General features: G+C 61.9%; 1 protein-coding gene across 2 annotated transcripts in view; it reads right to left on the bottom strand.

Moving 5' to 3' along the window:
- The window catches only part of FCHO1 (FCH and mu domain containing endocytic adaptor 1), a 19,057-nt gene extending 5,316 nt beyond the window's left edge, over positions 1 to 13,741 (bottom strand). Inside the window, exons 1-23 of one of the 2 annotated variants that reach the window (XM_063161085.1) lie at positions 13,601 to 13,741; positions 12,901 to 12,980; positions 12,239 to 12,330; positions 12,076 to 12,150; positions 11,859 to 12,000; positions 11,627 to 11,779; positions 10,744 to 10,848; positions 10,148 to 10,246; positions 9,969 to 10,065; positions 9,104 to 9,148; positions 8,955 to 9,027; positions 7,911 to 7,932; positions 7,777 to 7,831; positions 6,601 to 6,779; positions 6,505 to 6,529; positions 6,000 to 6,062; positions 5,871 to 5,913; positions 5,678 to 5,769; positions 4,795 to 5,400; positions 3,855 to 3,967; positions 2,172 to 2,277; positions 1,983 to 2,094; positions 1,166 to 1,321 (exon numbers count right to left, since the gene is read on the bottom strand). In XM_063161085.1, coding sequence (XP_063017155.1) covers positions 1,166 to 1,321; positions 1,983 to 2,094; positions 2,172 to 2,277; positions 3,855 to 3,967; positions 4,795 to 5,400; positions 5,678 to 5,769; positions 5,871 to 5,913; positions 6,000 to 6,062; positions 6,505 to 6,529; positions 6,601 to 6,779; positions 7,777 to 7,831; positions 7,911 to 7,932; positions 8,955 to 9,027; positions 9,104 to 9,148; positions 9,969 to 10,065; positions 10,148 to 10,246; positions 10,744 to 10,848; positions 11,627 to 11,779; positions 11,859 to 12,000; positions 12,076 to 12,150; positions 12,239 to 12,330; positions 12,901 to 12,927 — 2,480 coding nt within the window. In that variant the 5' untranslated portion in view covers positions 12,928 to 12,980; positions 13,601 to 13,741. The remainder of the gene's footprint in view (positions 1 to 1,165; positions 1,322 to 1,982; positions 2,095 to 2,171; positions 2,278 to 3,854; positions 3,968 to 4,794; positions 5,401 to 5,677; positions 5,770 to 5,870; positions 5,914 to 5,999; positions 6,063 to 6,504; positions 6,530 to 6,600; positions 6,780 to 7,776; positions 7,832 to 7,910; positions 7,933 to 8,954; positions 9,028 to 9,103; positions 9,149 to 9,968; positions 10,066 to 10,147; positions 10,247 to 10,743; positions 10,849 to 11,626; positions 11,780 to 11,858; positions 12,001 to 12,075; positions 12,151 to 12,238; positions 12,331 to 12,900; positions 12,981 to 13,600) is intronic. The other variant, XM_063161086.1, reaches the window with a different exon arrangement.

Below are 13,741 nucleotides of genomic sequence, written 5' to 3'. Positions count from 1 at the left end.
CCTCTCAAGGTCCTTATGCCCCTCCTGTACCCCAAAACTTGCCCCTAATGCTACATCCATCACCTCCCAAGGCCCCTAAATCCCCCAGACACCTCCTGTACCCCAAAATCCGCCCCCCATCACTACACCCACACTTCCCAAGCTCCCCTTGTCTCTCCTCTACCCCAAAACCCACCCCCATTGCTGCATCCATCACCTCCCAAGGTCCTTAATGCCCCTCCTGTACCCCAAAACCTTCCCCCATTGCTGCATCCATCACTTCCCAAGATCCCTGTATCCCCCAGACACCCCCTGTACCCCAAAACCCGCCCCCAGCCCTGCATCCACACTTCCCAAGCTCCCCATTTCTCTCCTGTACCCCCAAAACCCACCCCAATCCCTGCACCCATCACCTTCCAAGCCCCCTAACTCCCCCAGACATCCCCTGTACCCCAAAACCCACCCCCATCCCTATACCCATCACTTCCCAAGGTTCTTATGCCCCTCCTGTACCCCAAACCCACCTCCTATCACTGCACCCACACTTCCCAAGCTCCCCGTTTCTCTCCTGTACCCCAAAACCTGCCCCTATTGCTACATCCATCACCTCCCAAGGCCCCTGTGTCCCCCCAGACACCCCCTGTACCCCCAAACCCGCTCCCATCCTTGCATCCACCACCTCCCAAGCTCCCCATGTCCCTCCTGTACCCCAAAACCCGCCCCTATTGCTACATCCATCACCTCCCAAGACCCCTGTATCCCCCAGACACCCCCTGTACCCCAAAACCCGCCCCCATCCCTATACCCATCACTTCCCAAGGTTCTTATGCCCCTCCTGTACCCCAAACCCACCTCCTATCACTGCACCCACACTTCCCAAGCTCCCCATTTCTCTCCTGTACCCCAAAACCTGCCCCTATTGCTACATCCATCACCTCCCAAGCCCCCTGTATCCCCCAGACACCCCCTGTACCCCAAAACCCGCCCCCATCCCTATACCCATCACTTCCCAAGGTTCTTATGCCCCTCCTGTACCCCAAAACCTGCCCCTATTGCTACATCCATCACCTCCCAAGCCCCCTAACTCCCCCAGACACCCCCTGTACCCCAACTCCAGCCCCTCGCCACCGCCCCCCGCCCCTCGCAGGCTGTGCCCCCGTGCCCCCCGTGCCCCCCATGCCCACACCTGTAGAGCAGCTCGGCGTTGGGCAGGAACTGCTCGATGGCTCCGGCGTTGAGCAGGCGGAAGCTGAGCACGGGCGGCGCCGCGGGGCCGCCGAAGACGCGCACGATGCCGGCGGGGAAGGACATGGTCAGCTCCCCTGTCACCTTCACCAGGCAGCTGCGGGGACACGCCGGGGCTCAGGGGACATCCCACGGCGGCCGGAGGGACCCCCACGTTTCCAGCTCCCCCTCAGTTTTGGGGTTTTGGGGGGTTCCCCCCACACCATGTTCCAGGATCCTCCCCCCATGTTCCAGGATCGCCCTGCGGTTTTGGAGTCTCCCCCATTTTTGGGGTCTCTCCCATGTTTTGGGGTCCCCCTGCAGTTTTGGGGTCCCCCTGCAGTTTTGGGGTCCATGTTCCAGTTTTGGGGTCCCTCTGCAGTTTTGGGGTCCATGTTCCAGTTTTGGGGTCCCCCTGCAGTTTTGGGGTCGCACACAGCTCAGAGCCATGGCCATGGCCATGATGATCTCCATGTTTTGGGGTCCCCCCCTTCCATGTTCCAGGATCCGCCCCCACGTTCCAGGATCCCCCTGCGGTTTTGGGGTCTCCCCCCATTTTTAGGGTGTCGCCCCATATCTCCAGCTCCCCCCTCAGGTTTTGGGGTCCCCCCACGTTTTTGGGGTGCTGCACCCCTACAGCACCCCTGGGAGACCCCAAAATCAGACTGAACCCTAAAATCCCCCCCACAGCACCCCTGGGAGACCCCAAAATCAGACTGAACCCCAAAATCCCCGCACAGCACCCCTGGGACACCCCCAAATCCTGTGAACCCCCGCACCTGTCGGCGTCGCGCCCCTTGAAGTAGGCGTGCACGTACTCGGTGAAGGCGGTGGCCACGGGCAGCGCGTCCTGCGAGCCCAGCACCACGGGGCTGGGGCCGCGGGACAGCCCTGGGGAGGGGGCACCGGGGTCAGCGCGGGGCTGGGACCCCCAGCCCGAACCCCCCCGGGATCCCCCCGGGACGCACCGAGCGCCGGCGGGGCCACGGTGAAGAAGCCGCGCTCGCCCAGGCTGGCGGGGGCCGAGTGCGAGGGGCCGCAGCTCCAGGAGGGCGAGGGGCTCAGCGAGCGCGACTGCGGGGGCGAGGCGGGCGGGGGTGGGTGTGTGCACACCTGCACCCCGAACTCCGCACCCCCGCACCCCGAATTCCGCATCCCCGCACCCCGAATTCCGCATCCCCGCACCCCCGCACCCCGAATTCCGCATCCCTGCACCCCGAATTCCGCATCCCTGCACCCCGAATTCCGCATCCCTGCAGCCCCGAATTCCACATCCCTGCATCCTCAAACTCCACATCCCTGCACCCCGAATTCTGCATCCCTGTACCCCAAATTCTACAACTCTGCACCCCGAATTCTGCATCTCTGTACCCCGAATTCCATATCCCTGCATCCCTGCACCCCCGAATTCCGCATGCCTGTATCCCCAAATCCCACATCCCTGTATCCCCAAATTCCACATCTCTGCATCCCCGAATTCCCGAATTCCACATCCCCCCGTCTCCGTGCATCCCCGCATTCCCGAAATCCTGTATCACTGCATCACTCCATCCCCAAATTCTGCATCCCTGCACCCCGAATTCCACATCCCTGCATCCCTGCAGCCCCGAATTCCACATCCCTGCATCCCCAAATTCCACATCTCCCCATCTCCAAATTCCACATCCCCGCACCCCCGAATTCCACATCCCCGCATCCCCTTGTACCCCTGCATTCCCAAAATCCTGCATCCCTGCATTCCCAAAATCCTCTATCCCCAAATTTCCAAATCCTTCATCCCCCACCCCTGAACTCCAAAACTCAATATCCCTGCACCCCGCACCCCTGAATCCTCGTATCCCCAAATTCCCACACCCCCAAATTCCCCCACTCCGAATTCCCACATCCCCGAACTCTCGCACCCCCAAATCCCCACATCCCCAAATTCCCACATATCAAATTCCCACACCCCAAATTCCCATACCCCTGAACTCCCACATCCCCAAATCCCCACAAATCAAATTTCCACACCCCAAATTCCCATACCCCTGAATTCCCACATCCTCAAATCCCCACATCCCCAAATTCCCCCACTCCGAATTCCCTCATCCCCGAACTCTTGCATCCCCAAATCCCCACATCCACAAATCCCCACATATCAAATTCCCACACCCCAAATTCCCATACCCCTGAATTCCCACATCCTCAGATCCCCACATCCCCAAATTCCCCCACTCCGCATTCCCACATCCCCGAACTCTTGCACCCCCAAATTCCCACATCCCCAAATTCCCCCACTCCGAATTCCCTCATCCCCGAACTCTCGCATCCCCAAATCCCCACATCCCCAAATCCCCACATCCCCAAATCTCCACATCCCCAAATCCCCACATTCTCAAATTCCCACATATTAAATTCCCACACATCAAACCCCCACACCCCCAAATCCCCACACCCCCGAACCCCCAAATTCCCACCCCTCCATCCCACCCCTCTCCTCCATCACCTCTCCCTTCCCATTCCCCAGGCAATCTCCTCCCAGTTCCCCCTTCCCCTCGCTGCCATTCCCATACTGGGAGCACTGGCAAGCCGGGCCGTGTCCGACCGCCCCTCCCGGGGGTCCCCTCGCCCCTCCCCAGCCCGGGGGTCCCCACGCCCCCCCAGCCCCGCACCAGGTCGCTGTTGCTGCCCGGCCCGGCCGGCGGTCGCTTGGTGCGGGAGCGGCGCGGGGGAGCCACGAGAGGAACGTCCCGAGGGGCAGCGCTGGGCCAGGAGGGCACCGAATCTGGGGGGGCACGAATAAGGGGGGGCACGAGGAGAGAGCCCCGACACGGCAGGACCCCCCCCCGAAATCCAGGACCACCCCCCGGGAGTTGGGAACTGGGGAATTGGGCAGGGCTCGGTTTTGGGGTGGGGCGTGGAGTTGGGGGTTTGGGGGAGCAGAGTTGGGGGTTTTGGGGGGCACTGTCCAGGCTAATTGGGGGCAGAGTTTGGGGTCATGGGGGGCACAGTTCAGGCTAACTGGGGGACAGAATTTGGGGTCATAGAGGGGGCGGAATTTTGGGCCACTTGGGGCAGAGTTGGGGGTTATGGGGGAAACAGTTTGAGGTCATGGGGGAGAGCAGAGTTTGGGGTCATGGGAGGGTCAGAGTTTGGGGTCACTGGGGACAGAATTGGGGCTTATGGGGGGAACAGGTCAGGCTAATTGGGGGGCAGAGTTTGGGGTCATGGAGGGGGCAGAGTTTGGGGTCACTTCGGGCAGATTTGGGGTCATGGGGGGCACAGTTCAGGCTAATTGGGGGGCAGAGTTTGGAGTCACTTGGGGCAGAGTTGGGGGTTAGGGGGGGTCACAGCTCAGGTTAATTTAGGGCAGTTTGGTGTCACTCAGGACAAAGTTTGGGGGTTATGGGGGGCACAATTCAGCCTAATTGGGTGGCAGAGTATGGGGTCACTCAGGACAGAGTTTGGGGCCACGGGAGGCACAGTTCAGGGTCATGGGGGCTGATTTAGAGGTAATGGGGGAGCAGGGTTAAGGATAACGGGGCAGGGGGCAGAGTTGGGGCTGTGGGAGTCACATTTAGGGGTACCGTGGGGCAGCTCCCCCCCACTCACCCGGCTCCGACTGCAGAGGGGGGGTCCCGGCCGTGCCCCCCTCGCTCAGCCTGGTCCCCGGCCCTTGGCAGCCCCAGGGAGAGGGGCTGGAGGACTCCCCCCCGCTCGGGGGGGCCGGCGAGGAGGAGGACGAGGAGGCCGAGTTGGAGGAAGGCCGCGTCAGGGGGGGCTGCTCCCCGCCGGGGCTGCGGGGTCTGCCCCACACCGGGGGATCCCCGAAAGGGTCCGGCGAGGGCGCTTCCCGTGGGGCGGGGCCGCTGAGGCAGCGGCTGCGAGCCCGGGGCGCGGCCCCCGCGTCCCCCCAGAGCCCCTCGGCGCCGGGGCCGCTGAAAACGGCGAAGTTGGGGGGCTCGGGGAGGCGGCCGGAGGGGCTGCGGGGCCGCGGGGCCCAGGCGCTGCTGCTGCTGCTGCTGCTCAAGCCGGGGGGCGGCTCCGCTTTGGGGCCGGGGCTCTGCGGCGTCCCCGGCTGCGGGGTCCAGGGCCGGGAGTCCGGGGAGGGACCGGGAGCGGGGTGAGAGGGCGAGTCCAGCCCCGAGTCCTCCACGTTCTCCGGGGACGAGGAGGAGAAGGGCGACGAGGACGAGGTGAGGACGTAGGAGCGGGGGGCTGCGGGACAGCCCCGGTCAGAGCGGGGCCCCTGCCCTGCCGGGGGCTCCCATCCTCACCCGGGAATTCCCGTTCCCGTTCCCGTCCTGCCCCCCAAATCCTCACCCGGGAATTCCCGTTCCCATCCTGGCCCCCAAATCCTCACCCGGGAATTCCCGTTCCCGTTCCCATCCTGCCCCCCAAATCCTCACCCGGGAATTCCCGTTCCCGTTCCCATCCTGCCCCCCAAATCCTCACCCGGGAATTCCCGTTCCCATCCTGGCCCCCAAATCCTCACCCGGGAATTCCTCTGCCTCCAACGCTGACTCCAGGGGGGGACCGAAGAGCGCGGCTGAGGGTGGGGGGTCCTGGGGGGGCTTCCCGGGGCCGCTGGGACAGGGACAGAGTGGGAGGGCTCAAAACCTGCCTGGGACCCCCCAGGAAGGGGGGGTGGCCCCCCCATTGCACCCCAGTCCCTCGCTGTTCCCTACCTGTTCATCTGTGCCACCGGGAGAGCCCTCCCTGTGCTGTCACCTGCAGAGAGAGGTGACACTGCATTGCACCCCACAAGGACCCCTCGTGTGCCCCCCAGATCCTCAGGACACCCCTCCCAGTCTCACCTGCTGCCAGTGTCCCCTCGGGGTCTGTGTCACTGCAGGCCGGGGTCAGGGATGCCGTGTGCCCTGCGAGGGGATGTCACCGTGAGGGGACACGGAGCCACGGGGACTCCGGGATGGCTCAGGAAGGGTGGGGTGTCCCCAGGGGTCGGCAAGTGGACGGGGAATGGGGCTCAGGAAAGGTGGCATTGTCCCCAGGGATTGGGTTTAAGGAAGGGTGTGATGTCCCCAAAGAAGGGGGCTTAGGAGGGTGTGATATCCCCAAGGATTGGGTTTAAGGAAGGGTGTGATGTCCCCAAGGAAGGGGGCTCAGAAATGATGGGATGTCCCCAAGGATGGGTTTAAGGAAGCGTGGCATTGTCCCCAAGGAAGGGGGCTCAGGAATGATGTGATGTCCCCAAGAAGGGGCTCAGGAAGGGTGTGATGTCCCCAAGGAAGGGGGTCAGGAAGGATGAGATGTCCCCAGGCAGTGGCTCTCAGCCTCAGTGCCACCCCCCAGGCCACTTACGTGACGCCTGCCTCCTGACGGTGCCCTGCAAGAGAAGGGGACAGGGCTGAGGTGACCCCACGAACTCCGGGGATCCCCGCAGCCCCCCAGGCTCACCCCAACGCCGGGGGCCAGGATGAGATTGCCCACGGTGGCCTTGAGCTGCTCCACGGCGGCCTCGGCGCTGCCGGGCGCCTCCCGCGGCTGCACCGGCTTGATGTGCACGTAAAACTTGCGCGGCTCGTCCTCGTCGTAGTCGGAGTCGCTGGAGGAGCAGCCGGGGTTCTCCACCTCGCCTGAGCCCATGTCAAGGCAATGCCTGGATGGAATTCTGCTTGGATCCCCCCAAAATCCCTGCTTGGGGTTCCCCTTGGATCCCTCAAAAATCCCTGCTTGGAATTCTCCTTGGATCCCCCAAAAATGCCTGGTTGTAATTCCCCTTGGATACCTCAAAAATCCCTGCTTGGTGTTCCCCTTGAATCCCCCAAAATGCCTTGGATCCCCCACAAATGCCCAGATTTCCCCTTGGATCCCCCAAAAATGCCCAGTTGGAATTCTCCTTGGATCCCCCAAAAATGCCTGGCTGGAATTCTCCTTGGATCCCTCAAAAATCCCTGCTTGGAATTCCCCTTGGATTCTCAAAAATGCCCGGTTGGAATTCCTTTTGGATCCCCCAAAAATCCCTGCTTGGAATTCCCTTTGGATTCCCCCAAAAATCCCCAGTTGGAATTCTCCTTGGATCCCCAAAAATGCATGGCTGGAATTCCCATGGATCCCCCAGATATAACCAGTTGGAATTGTCCTTGGATCCCCCAAGTATCCCTGCTTGGAATTCCCCTTGGATCCCTCAAAAATCTCTGCTTGGAATTCCCCTTGGATCCCCCAAAATTGCCCAGTCAGAATTCCCTTTGGATCCTCAAAAATGCCCAGTTGGAATTCTCCTTGGATCCCCCAAAAATGCCTGGCTGGAATTCTCCTTGGATCCACAAAAATTCCCAGTTGGAATTCCCCTTGGATCCTCCAAAAGGCCTGGTCAGAATTCCCTTTGGATCCCCCAAAAATCCCTGCTTGGAATTCCCTTTGGACCCCCCAAAAATCCCCGCTTGGAATTCCCTTTGGATCCCCCAAAAATCCCTGCTTGGAATTCCCTTTGGACCCCCCAAAAATCCCTGCCTGGAATTCCCCCCTGGATCCCCCCAAAAACTACCCAGCTGGAATTCCCTTTGGATCCCCCAAAAATCCCCGCCAGGAATTCCCCTGGATCCCCCACATTCCCCCCTTTCCCAAGGATACTGCGGGCGCTCTCGGGGCGCACGGTGAATCCGTCCTCGTCCACCTCGGGGCAGCCCTGCGGGGACACCCCCCGACATTCCCAGTGCTCCCAGTTTGGGAATGGCAGCGCCGGGGCGGGGCACTGGGACACTCACCAGGTCGTTATCCGGAGATTCCCTGGGGAATGATGGGGAGAGTCAGGGGATGTGGGAGTTTGGGGATGTGGGAATTCGGGGATGTGGGAATTTGGGGATGTGGGAATTCAGGGATGCAAGAATTCGGGGATTCGGTGATGTGGGAATTTAGGGATGTAAGGATGTTGGAATTCAGGGATGCAGAATTCAGGGATGCAGGAATTCAGGGATGCACAGATGTGGGAATTCAGGGATATAGGATGTGGGAATTCAGGGATATAGGGATTCAGGGATGTGGGAATTCAGGGATGTAAAGATGTGGGAATTCCGGGATGCAGGGATGTGGGAATTCAGGGATGTGGGGATGTGGGAAATCAGGGATGCAGAAATTTAGGGATGTGGGAATTCAGGGATGCAGGGATGTGGGAAATCAGGGATGCAGAAATTTAGGGATGTGGGAATTCAGGCAAGTGAGAAATCAGGGATGCAGGGATGTGGGAAATCAGGGATGCAGAAATTTAGGGATGTGGGAATTCAGGGATTCAGGGATGTGGGAATTCAGGCAAGTGGGAAATCAGGGATGCAGAAATTTAGGGATGTGGGAATTCAGGGATGCAGAGATGTGGGAATTCAGGCAAGTGGGAAATCAGGGATGCAGAAAATTAGGGATGTGGGAATTCAGGGATGCAGGGATGTGGGAATTCAGGGATGCAGGAATTCAGGGATGCACAGATGTGGGAATTCAGGGATATAGGGATTCAGGGATGTGGGAATTCAGGGATGTAAGGATGTTGGAATTCCGGGATGCAGGGATATGGGAATTCAGGGATGTAGGGATGTGGGAAATCAGGGATGCAGAAAATTAGGGATGTGGGAATTCAGGGATTCAGGGATGTGGGAAATCGGGGATGCAGAAAATTAGGGATGTGGGAATTCAGGGATGCAGGGATGTGGGAATTCAAGGATGTGGGAATTCAGGCATGTGGGAATGCAGGGCTGCAGGGATGTGGAATGCGGGAATGCAGGGATGCAGGAACTGTGGGATGCAGGGATTGAGGCTCTTACACAGCGTCACGCTCCCGCTCCTTACGGCTCAAGCCCGGGATCCGGAACGCTTTGCTCCGGCTCCTCTTGGGTCCTGGGGAAAGCGGGAGCGGGGTGAGGAGGGGCCTCCGCAGCCCCCGGCACTCCCAGCTGGATGCAGACGTACTTGCCTTCCTGCGCTGGAGCCAGCCGGTACTCGTCGAAATCCAACGCTCCTGCCATGGAGAACGAGATCAGCTGGGATCAGCCAGCATCAGCCCAAGATCCACCCAGGAACAGCCCAGGATCAGCTGGGATAAACCCGGGATCAACCCAGGATCAGCTGGGATCAGCCTGGGATCAGCCCGGGATTAACCAGGACCAGCTGGGATCCACCCAGAATGAGCTGGGATCAACCTGGGATGAGCTGGGATCAGCCTGGGACTAGCTGGAATCAACCCGGGATGAGCTGGGATTAACCAGGATCAGCCCGGGATCAGCCTGGCATCAACCCAGGATTAGCCTGGGATCAATCCAGGATCAAGCCAGGATCAGCCTGGGATCAGCCCAGAACCAGCTGGAATCAACCAGGATCAGCCCAGGATCAGCCTGGGATGAGCCAGGATGAGCTGGGATCAGGTTGGGATCAGCCTGGGATGAGCCAGGACCAGCTGGGATCAACCCACAATGAGCCAGGATTAGCCAGAATCAGCCCAGGATCAGCCTGGGATCAACCCAGGACCAGCCCAGGATTAGCTGGGATCAGGGATCAGCCCAGGATCAGCCCGGGATCAAACTGTGACCAGCCAGGATCAACCCGGATCAGCCCAGGATTAGCCCGGGATCAACCCAGGATCAATCTGGGATCAATCCGGGATCAACCCAGGATCAACCCAGGATCAGCCCGGGATCAAACTGGGACCAGCCAGGATCAATCCGGATCAGCCCAGGATTAGCCCGGGATCAACCCAGGATCAATCCGGGATCAATCCGGGATCAGCCCGGGATCATCAGGGGCCCGTCCCCGCCCAGGTGGGACCCCCACCCCCATCTCACCTGGCCGCTCCCTCCCCGTGCCCTTGCTCTCGGCAAACCTCCGCAGCAGCATCTCCGTGCCGATGTTCTCCACGTTCTGCTTGAACTCCTCGTGGACCTGGAGGGGGGCAAAAAGGGGACATGGAATAAAGAGGGGGAATGGGAATGGGGAGGGGGTCCACACTCACCTGAGGACTCACCTGGCCGATCTGGACGTGGGTGTCCTCCACAGAGTGCGAGTAGGAGCCGATGAGCCCCTTCATGTGCCGCAGGTGGGCTTCTTCCACCTCCTGGAAGCGCTGGAGTGGGGAAAAACGGGGGTCAGGAGTGGGGGGCACATGCCCAGGGATCGGCAGGTGGGCAGGGAAGGGGGTCGGCACGGGTGGGATGTCCCCAGGTGGGCAGGGAAGGGTTTGGGATGGGTGGGATGTCCCCAGGGAACCCATCTCTCCCCAAATCCCACCAATGCCCATCCACACCCAAATCCCATCAGTTCCCATCCCTTGCCAAGTTCCAGTAGTGCCCATCCCTGCCCACATGCCCCCAATGCCCCATCCCTTTCCCATTTTCCAGTCATACCCATCCTTTTCCAAGCTCCCATCAATGCCCATCCCTCTCCCCACGAGTTCCCAAGAGTTCCCATCCCTTTCCCAAATCCCATCAATGCCCATCCCTTTCCCAGTTCCCATCCCTCTCCCAGTTCCCAGCCGTGCCCATCCCTCTCCCAGGGGTGCCACCCATGCCCAGCCCTCTCCCAAGGGTGCCACCCATGCCCAGCCCTCTCCCCCGTGCCCACCATGGCCGAGTCCAGCATGCGCTGCTCGAAGTCGGCGCGGGCAGCGTTGTATTTCTCCACCGCCCTCCGCAGCGCCTCGCCCGCCTTCCGCGACTTCAGCTCCGCCTGCGCCACCGCCGGGCACGGGCACAGCCGGGGGACAAGGACAGGGACAGCCAGGGATCGTCAGGAATGGGACAGAGACCACCAGGGGGGACAGGGGACAACCAGGGGACAGCCAGGGGACAGCTGGGACAAGGACAGGGATCGTCAGGAATGGGACAGGGGACAGCCAGGGACAGCCAGGGACAGCCAGGGGACAGCCAGGACAAGGACAGGGATCGTCAGGAATGGGACAAGGACCGTCAGGGAGGGGACAGGGAACAGTCGGGACAAGGACAGGGATTGTCAGGAACAGGACATGGGACAGCCAGGGGACAAGGGACAGTCAGGGGACAGCCGGGACAAGGACAGGGATGGTCAGGAAAAGGACAGAGATCACGCAGGGGGGACAGGGGACAACCAGGACAGGGACAAGGATCCTCAGGGAGGGGACAGGGGACAGCCAGGGGAATGACAGGGATCATCAGGAACAGGACAGAGACCACCTAGGGGGACAGGGGACAGCTGGGACAAGGACAGGGACCATCAGGGAGGGGACAGGAACCTTCTGGAGGGGACAGGGATCACTGTGACACAAAAAGACCATCGAGGGAGGGTCAAGAATCGCCAGGGAAGGGACACGGACACTGAGGGAAGCGACGGGAACCACAGGGAGGAGGAAGAAGAACCACCACGAGAGGACAGGAACCACCAAGGACAGGACAAAAAGCACCAAGAGGAGCCAGAGATCACCCAGGGGGACACGGGGACACCGAGGGGAAGGGGACACCGGGGCTGGCACCTTGTCGATCTCCTTCTGGCTGGTGCCCTCCTTGCGCAGCCGCTCGTACTCCTGGCACTTGCTGTGGTAGCTCTCCTTGGACTTGGGCAGCAGCTGGGCCACCCCGTGCAGCAGCTGCACGGCCTCCAGCGTCCCCGCCACCTCCTCCTTGGACTGTGGGCACACGGCGGCGTGGGCAGGGCTGGCAGGGGACACCGGGCAGGGCACAGTGCCAGGGAGGGGACGGCAGTACCTTCTTGTGCACCCGGCCTTGCTCCTCGCCGTAGCGCGAGATCTCCTTGATGAGGTCGTGCAGCTTCTTCATCAGCTCCAGGTGGCACAGCGCCAGCTTGTCCGAGGAGATGCGGAAAACCTCCCACAGAGGCGCGAAGGTCCTGCCCGGGGGGCCGCCACAACGGTCACCAAAGTGTCCCCAAAGCCACCTCGAGGTGTCCCAGACCCCCCCGTACCCCAGCTGGGTCCCGTTCGTGGCCATCTTCGACAGCTTCACCATGGCCTTGGCGTAGTTCTCCTCGATGGCGGCCCTGGGGATGGCGAGGAGGGGGATTTGGGTTTTGGGGACCCCTGAAAGGGTTCTGGGGAGCCCCCAAAGGTGTCCCCAACCCTGGGTACCTCTCCCGGACAAAGTCGGCGAGCTCCTTGGTGGAGATCTGCCCGTGCTTCATGTTGTGGTAGAGGACATCGAAGCCGTGGTTCTTCTCACCCTGCCAGGGGAACCCCCCTCACTCAGATCCCAAATCCCAAGGGACCCCACACCCCCTTTTCCCCTGGGAGCAGCGTCTGGAGAGGCCCAAACCCCCCCAAATTGGGGTGCTGAGCTCCCCGCCATCCTCACCACAAACCAGCTCCCCAGGACGGGCAGGGCTGAACCCCAAAAATCCCCGGGGTTATTTTGGGCGCTGCCGCACACCCACAAAGTGGCTTCACTTCAGCTCCCACCGCCCCCACAGCCACGCTGGAGGTGCAGGTGCACCCCCAGGGGAAACTGAGGCAGGAGGAAGAGGAAGGTGACGAACCAGGAAGCGCCGGCCACGCGACTTCCCCCGCCCCCCCCCGCGGGCTGGGGACACCCAAGGAGGGGGGGACAGCGATGTCACCACGGCGGGGAGACCCCCAGACCACCCCCCCACACCGCCCACCCCCCAACTAATTAATTGACAGCATTAATGATGGTGCCAAATTAACGAAAATTCACCTCCCCCAAGGGCTTTGAGAGTGAGGGGCACCCAAGGGTGGGGGGCACCCAAGGGTGTGGAGGAGGGGTCCCGGCTTACCCAGAAGTGCTCGGTGAAATAGGACATCTTGGAGGGGGGGGGCAGCGGCGCGGGGACCCCGCAGCTCAACTCCCGGCGCCCTGGCGGGGGGCGGGGGGGACACCGGGATTTTACCGGGGGGGGCTCCGCGGGGTCGCACCCCCTCCCCGTTTTTATCGGTTTTGCCGGGAAAACGCAGCCCCGTGGCCATGGAAACCGCAGGATTCTCCCCCACCCCCAACTCCACACAGCGACCCCTCCCCAAGGTGTGCGGTACCGGGCGTAACCGGGGGGGCACCGGGGAGGGCACCGGGGGGGCCCCGGGGCGGCGCTGGGCCCGACACCAGATACGCAGATCAATAATGAATGAGCGGCTGCTGCGTGCGGCGGCGGCTGCTCCACACCCGGCCCTGCCCGTGCCCCCCAGGCCCCCCAAAAACTCCCCTAAAACACCCCCAGGAACCCCCACAGAGAAAAGGATCCGAGCATCCCGACCCCCCCCCCTAAATTTGCGGGGCTGGGGATCCTCGAGCCCCCCAGCACCCAGTGGGGGACCCCCAGATGTGCCCACAGCCCAGATGTGCCCCCCACCCCGCTCTGTGCCCCCCACCCTTGGCTGTGCCCCCCCCGAACCCGCTCCCCGTCATGCACCGGAGAAAAACAGGAAACCCCAAAAATTGGCGCCTGCTCGGCGCCACCGGGGGAGGCCCCCCCGACTCACGCTGCGCTCTTGGGGGGTCCGCGGGGCCCCCCCGAGCATCCTCGGCGTGCCGGGGGTCTGGAGGGCTTCAAGGGAGGGCTCAGCGCCCCCAAACCCGCTGGGAGCCCCCGCCGCTGCCCGGTCCCTCCGCACCGGTTCCGC

This window comes from Melospiza melodia, chromosome 7, assembly GCF_035770615.1.
Source record: "Melospiza melodia melodia isolate bMelMel2 chromosome 7, bMelMel2.pri, whole genome shotgun sequence".
NCBI lineage: Eukaryota > Metazoa > Chordata > Aves > Passeriformes > Passerellidae > Melospiza > Melospiza melodia.
The sequence above is the reverse complement of the archived record's forward strand: the minus strand, read 5'-3'. Positions and strand labels throughout refer to the sequence as shown.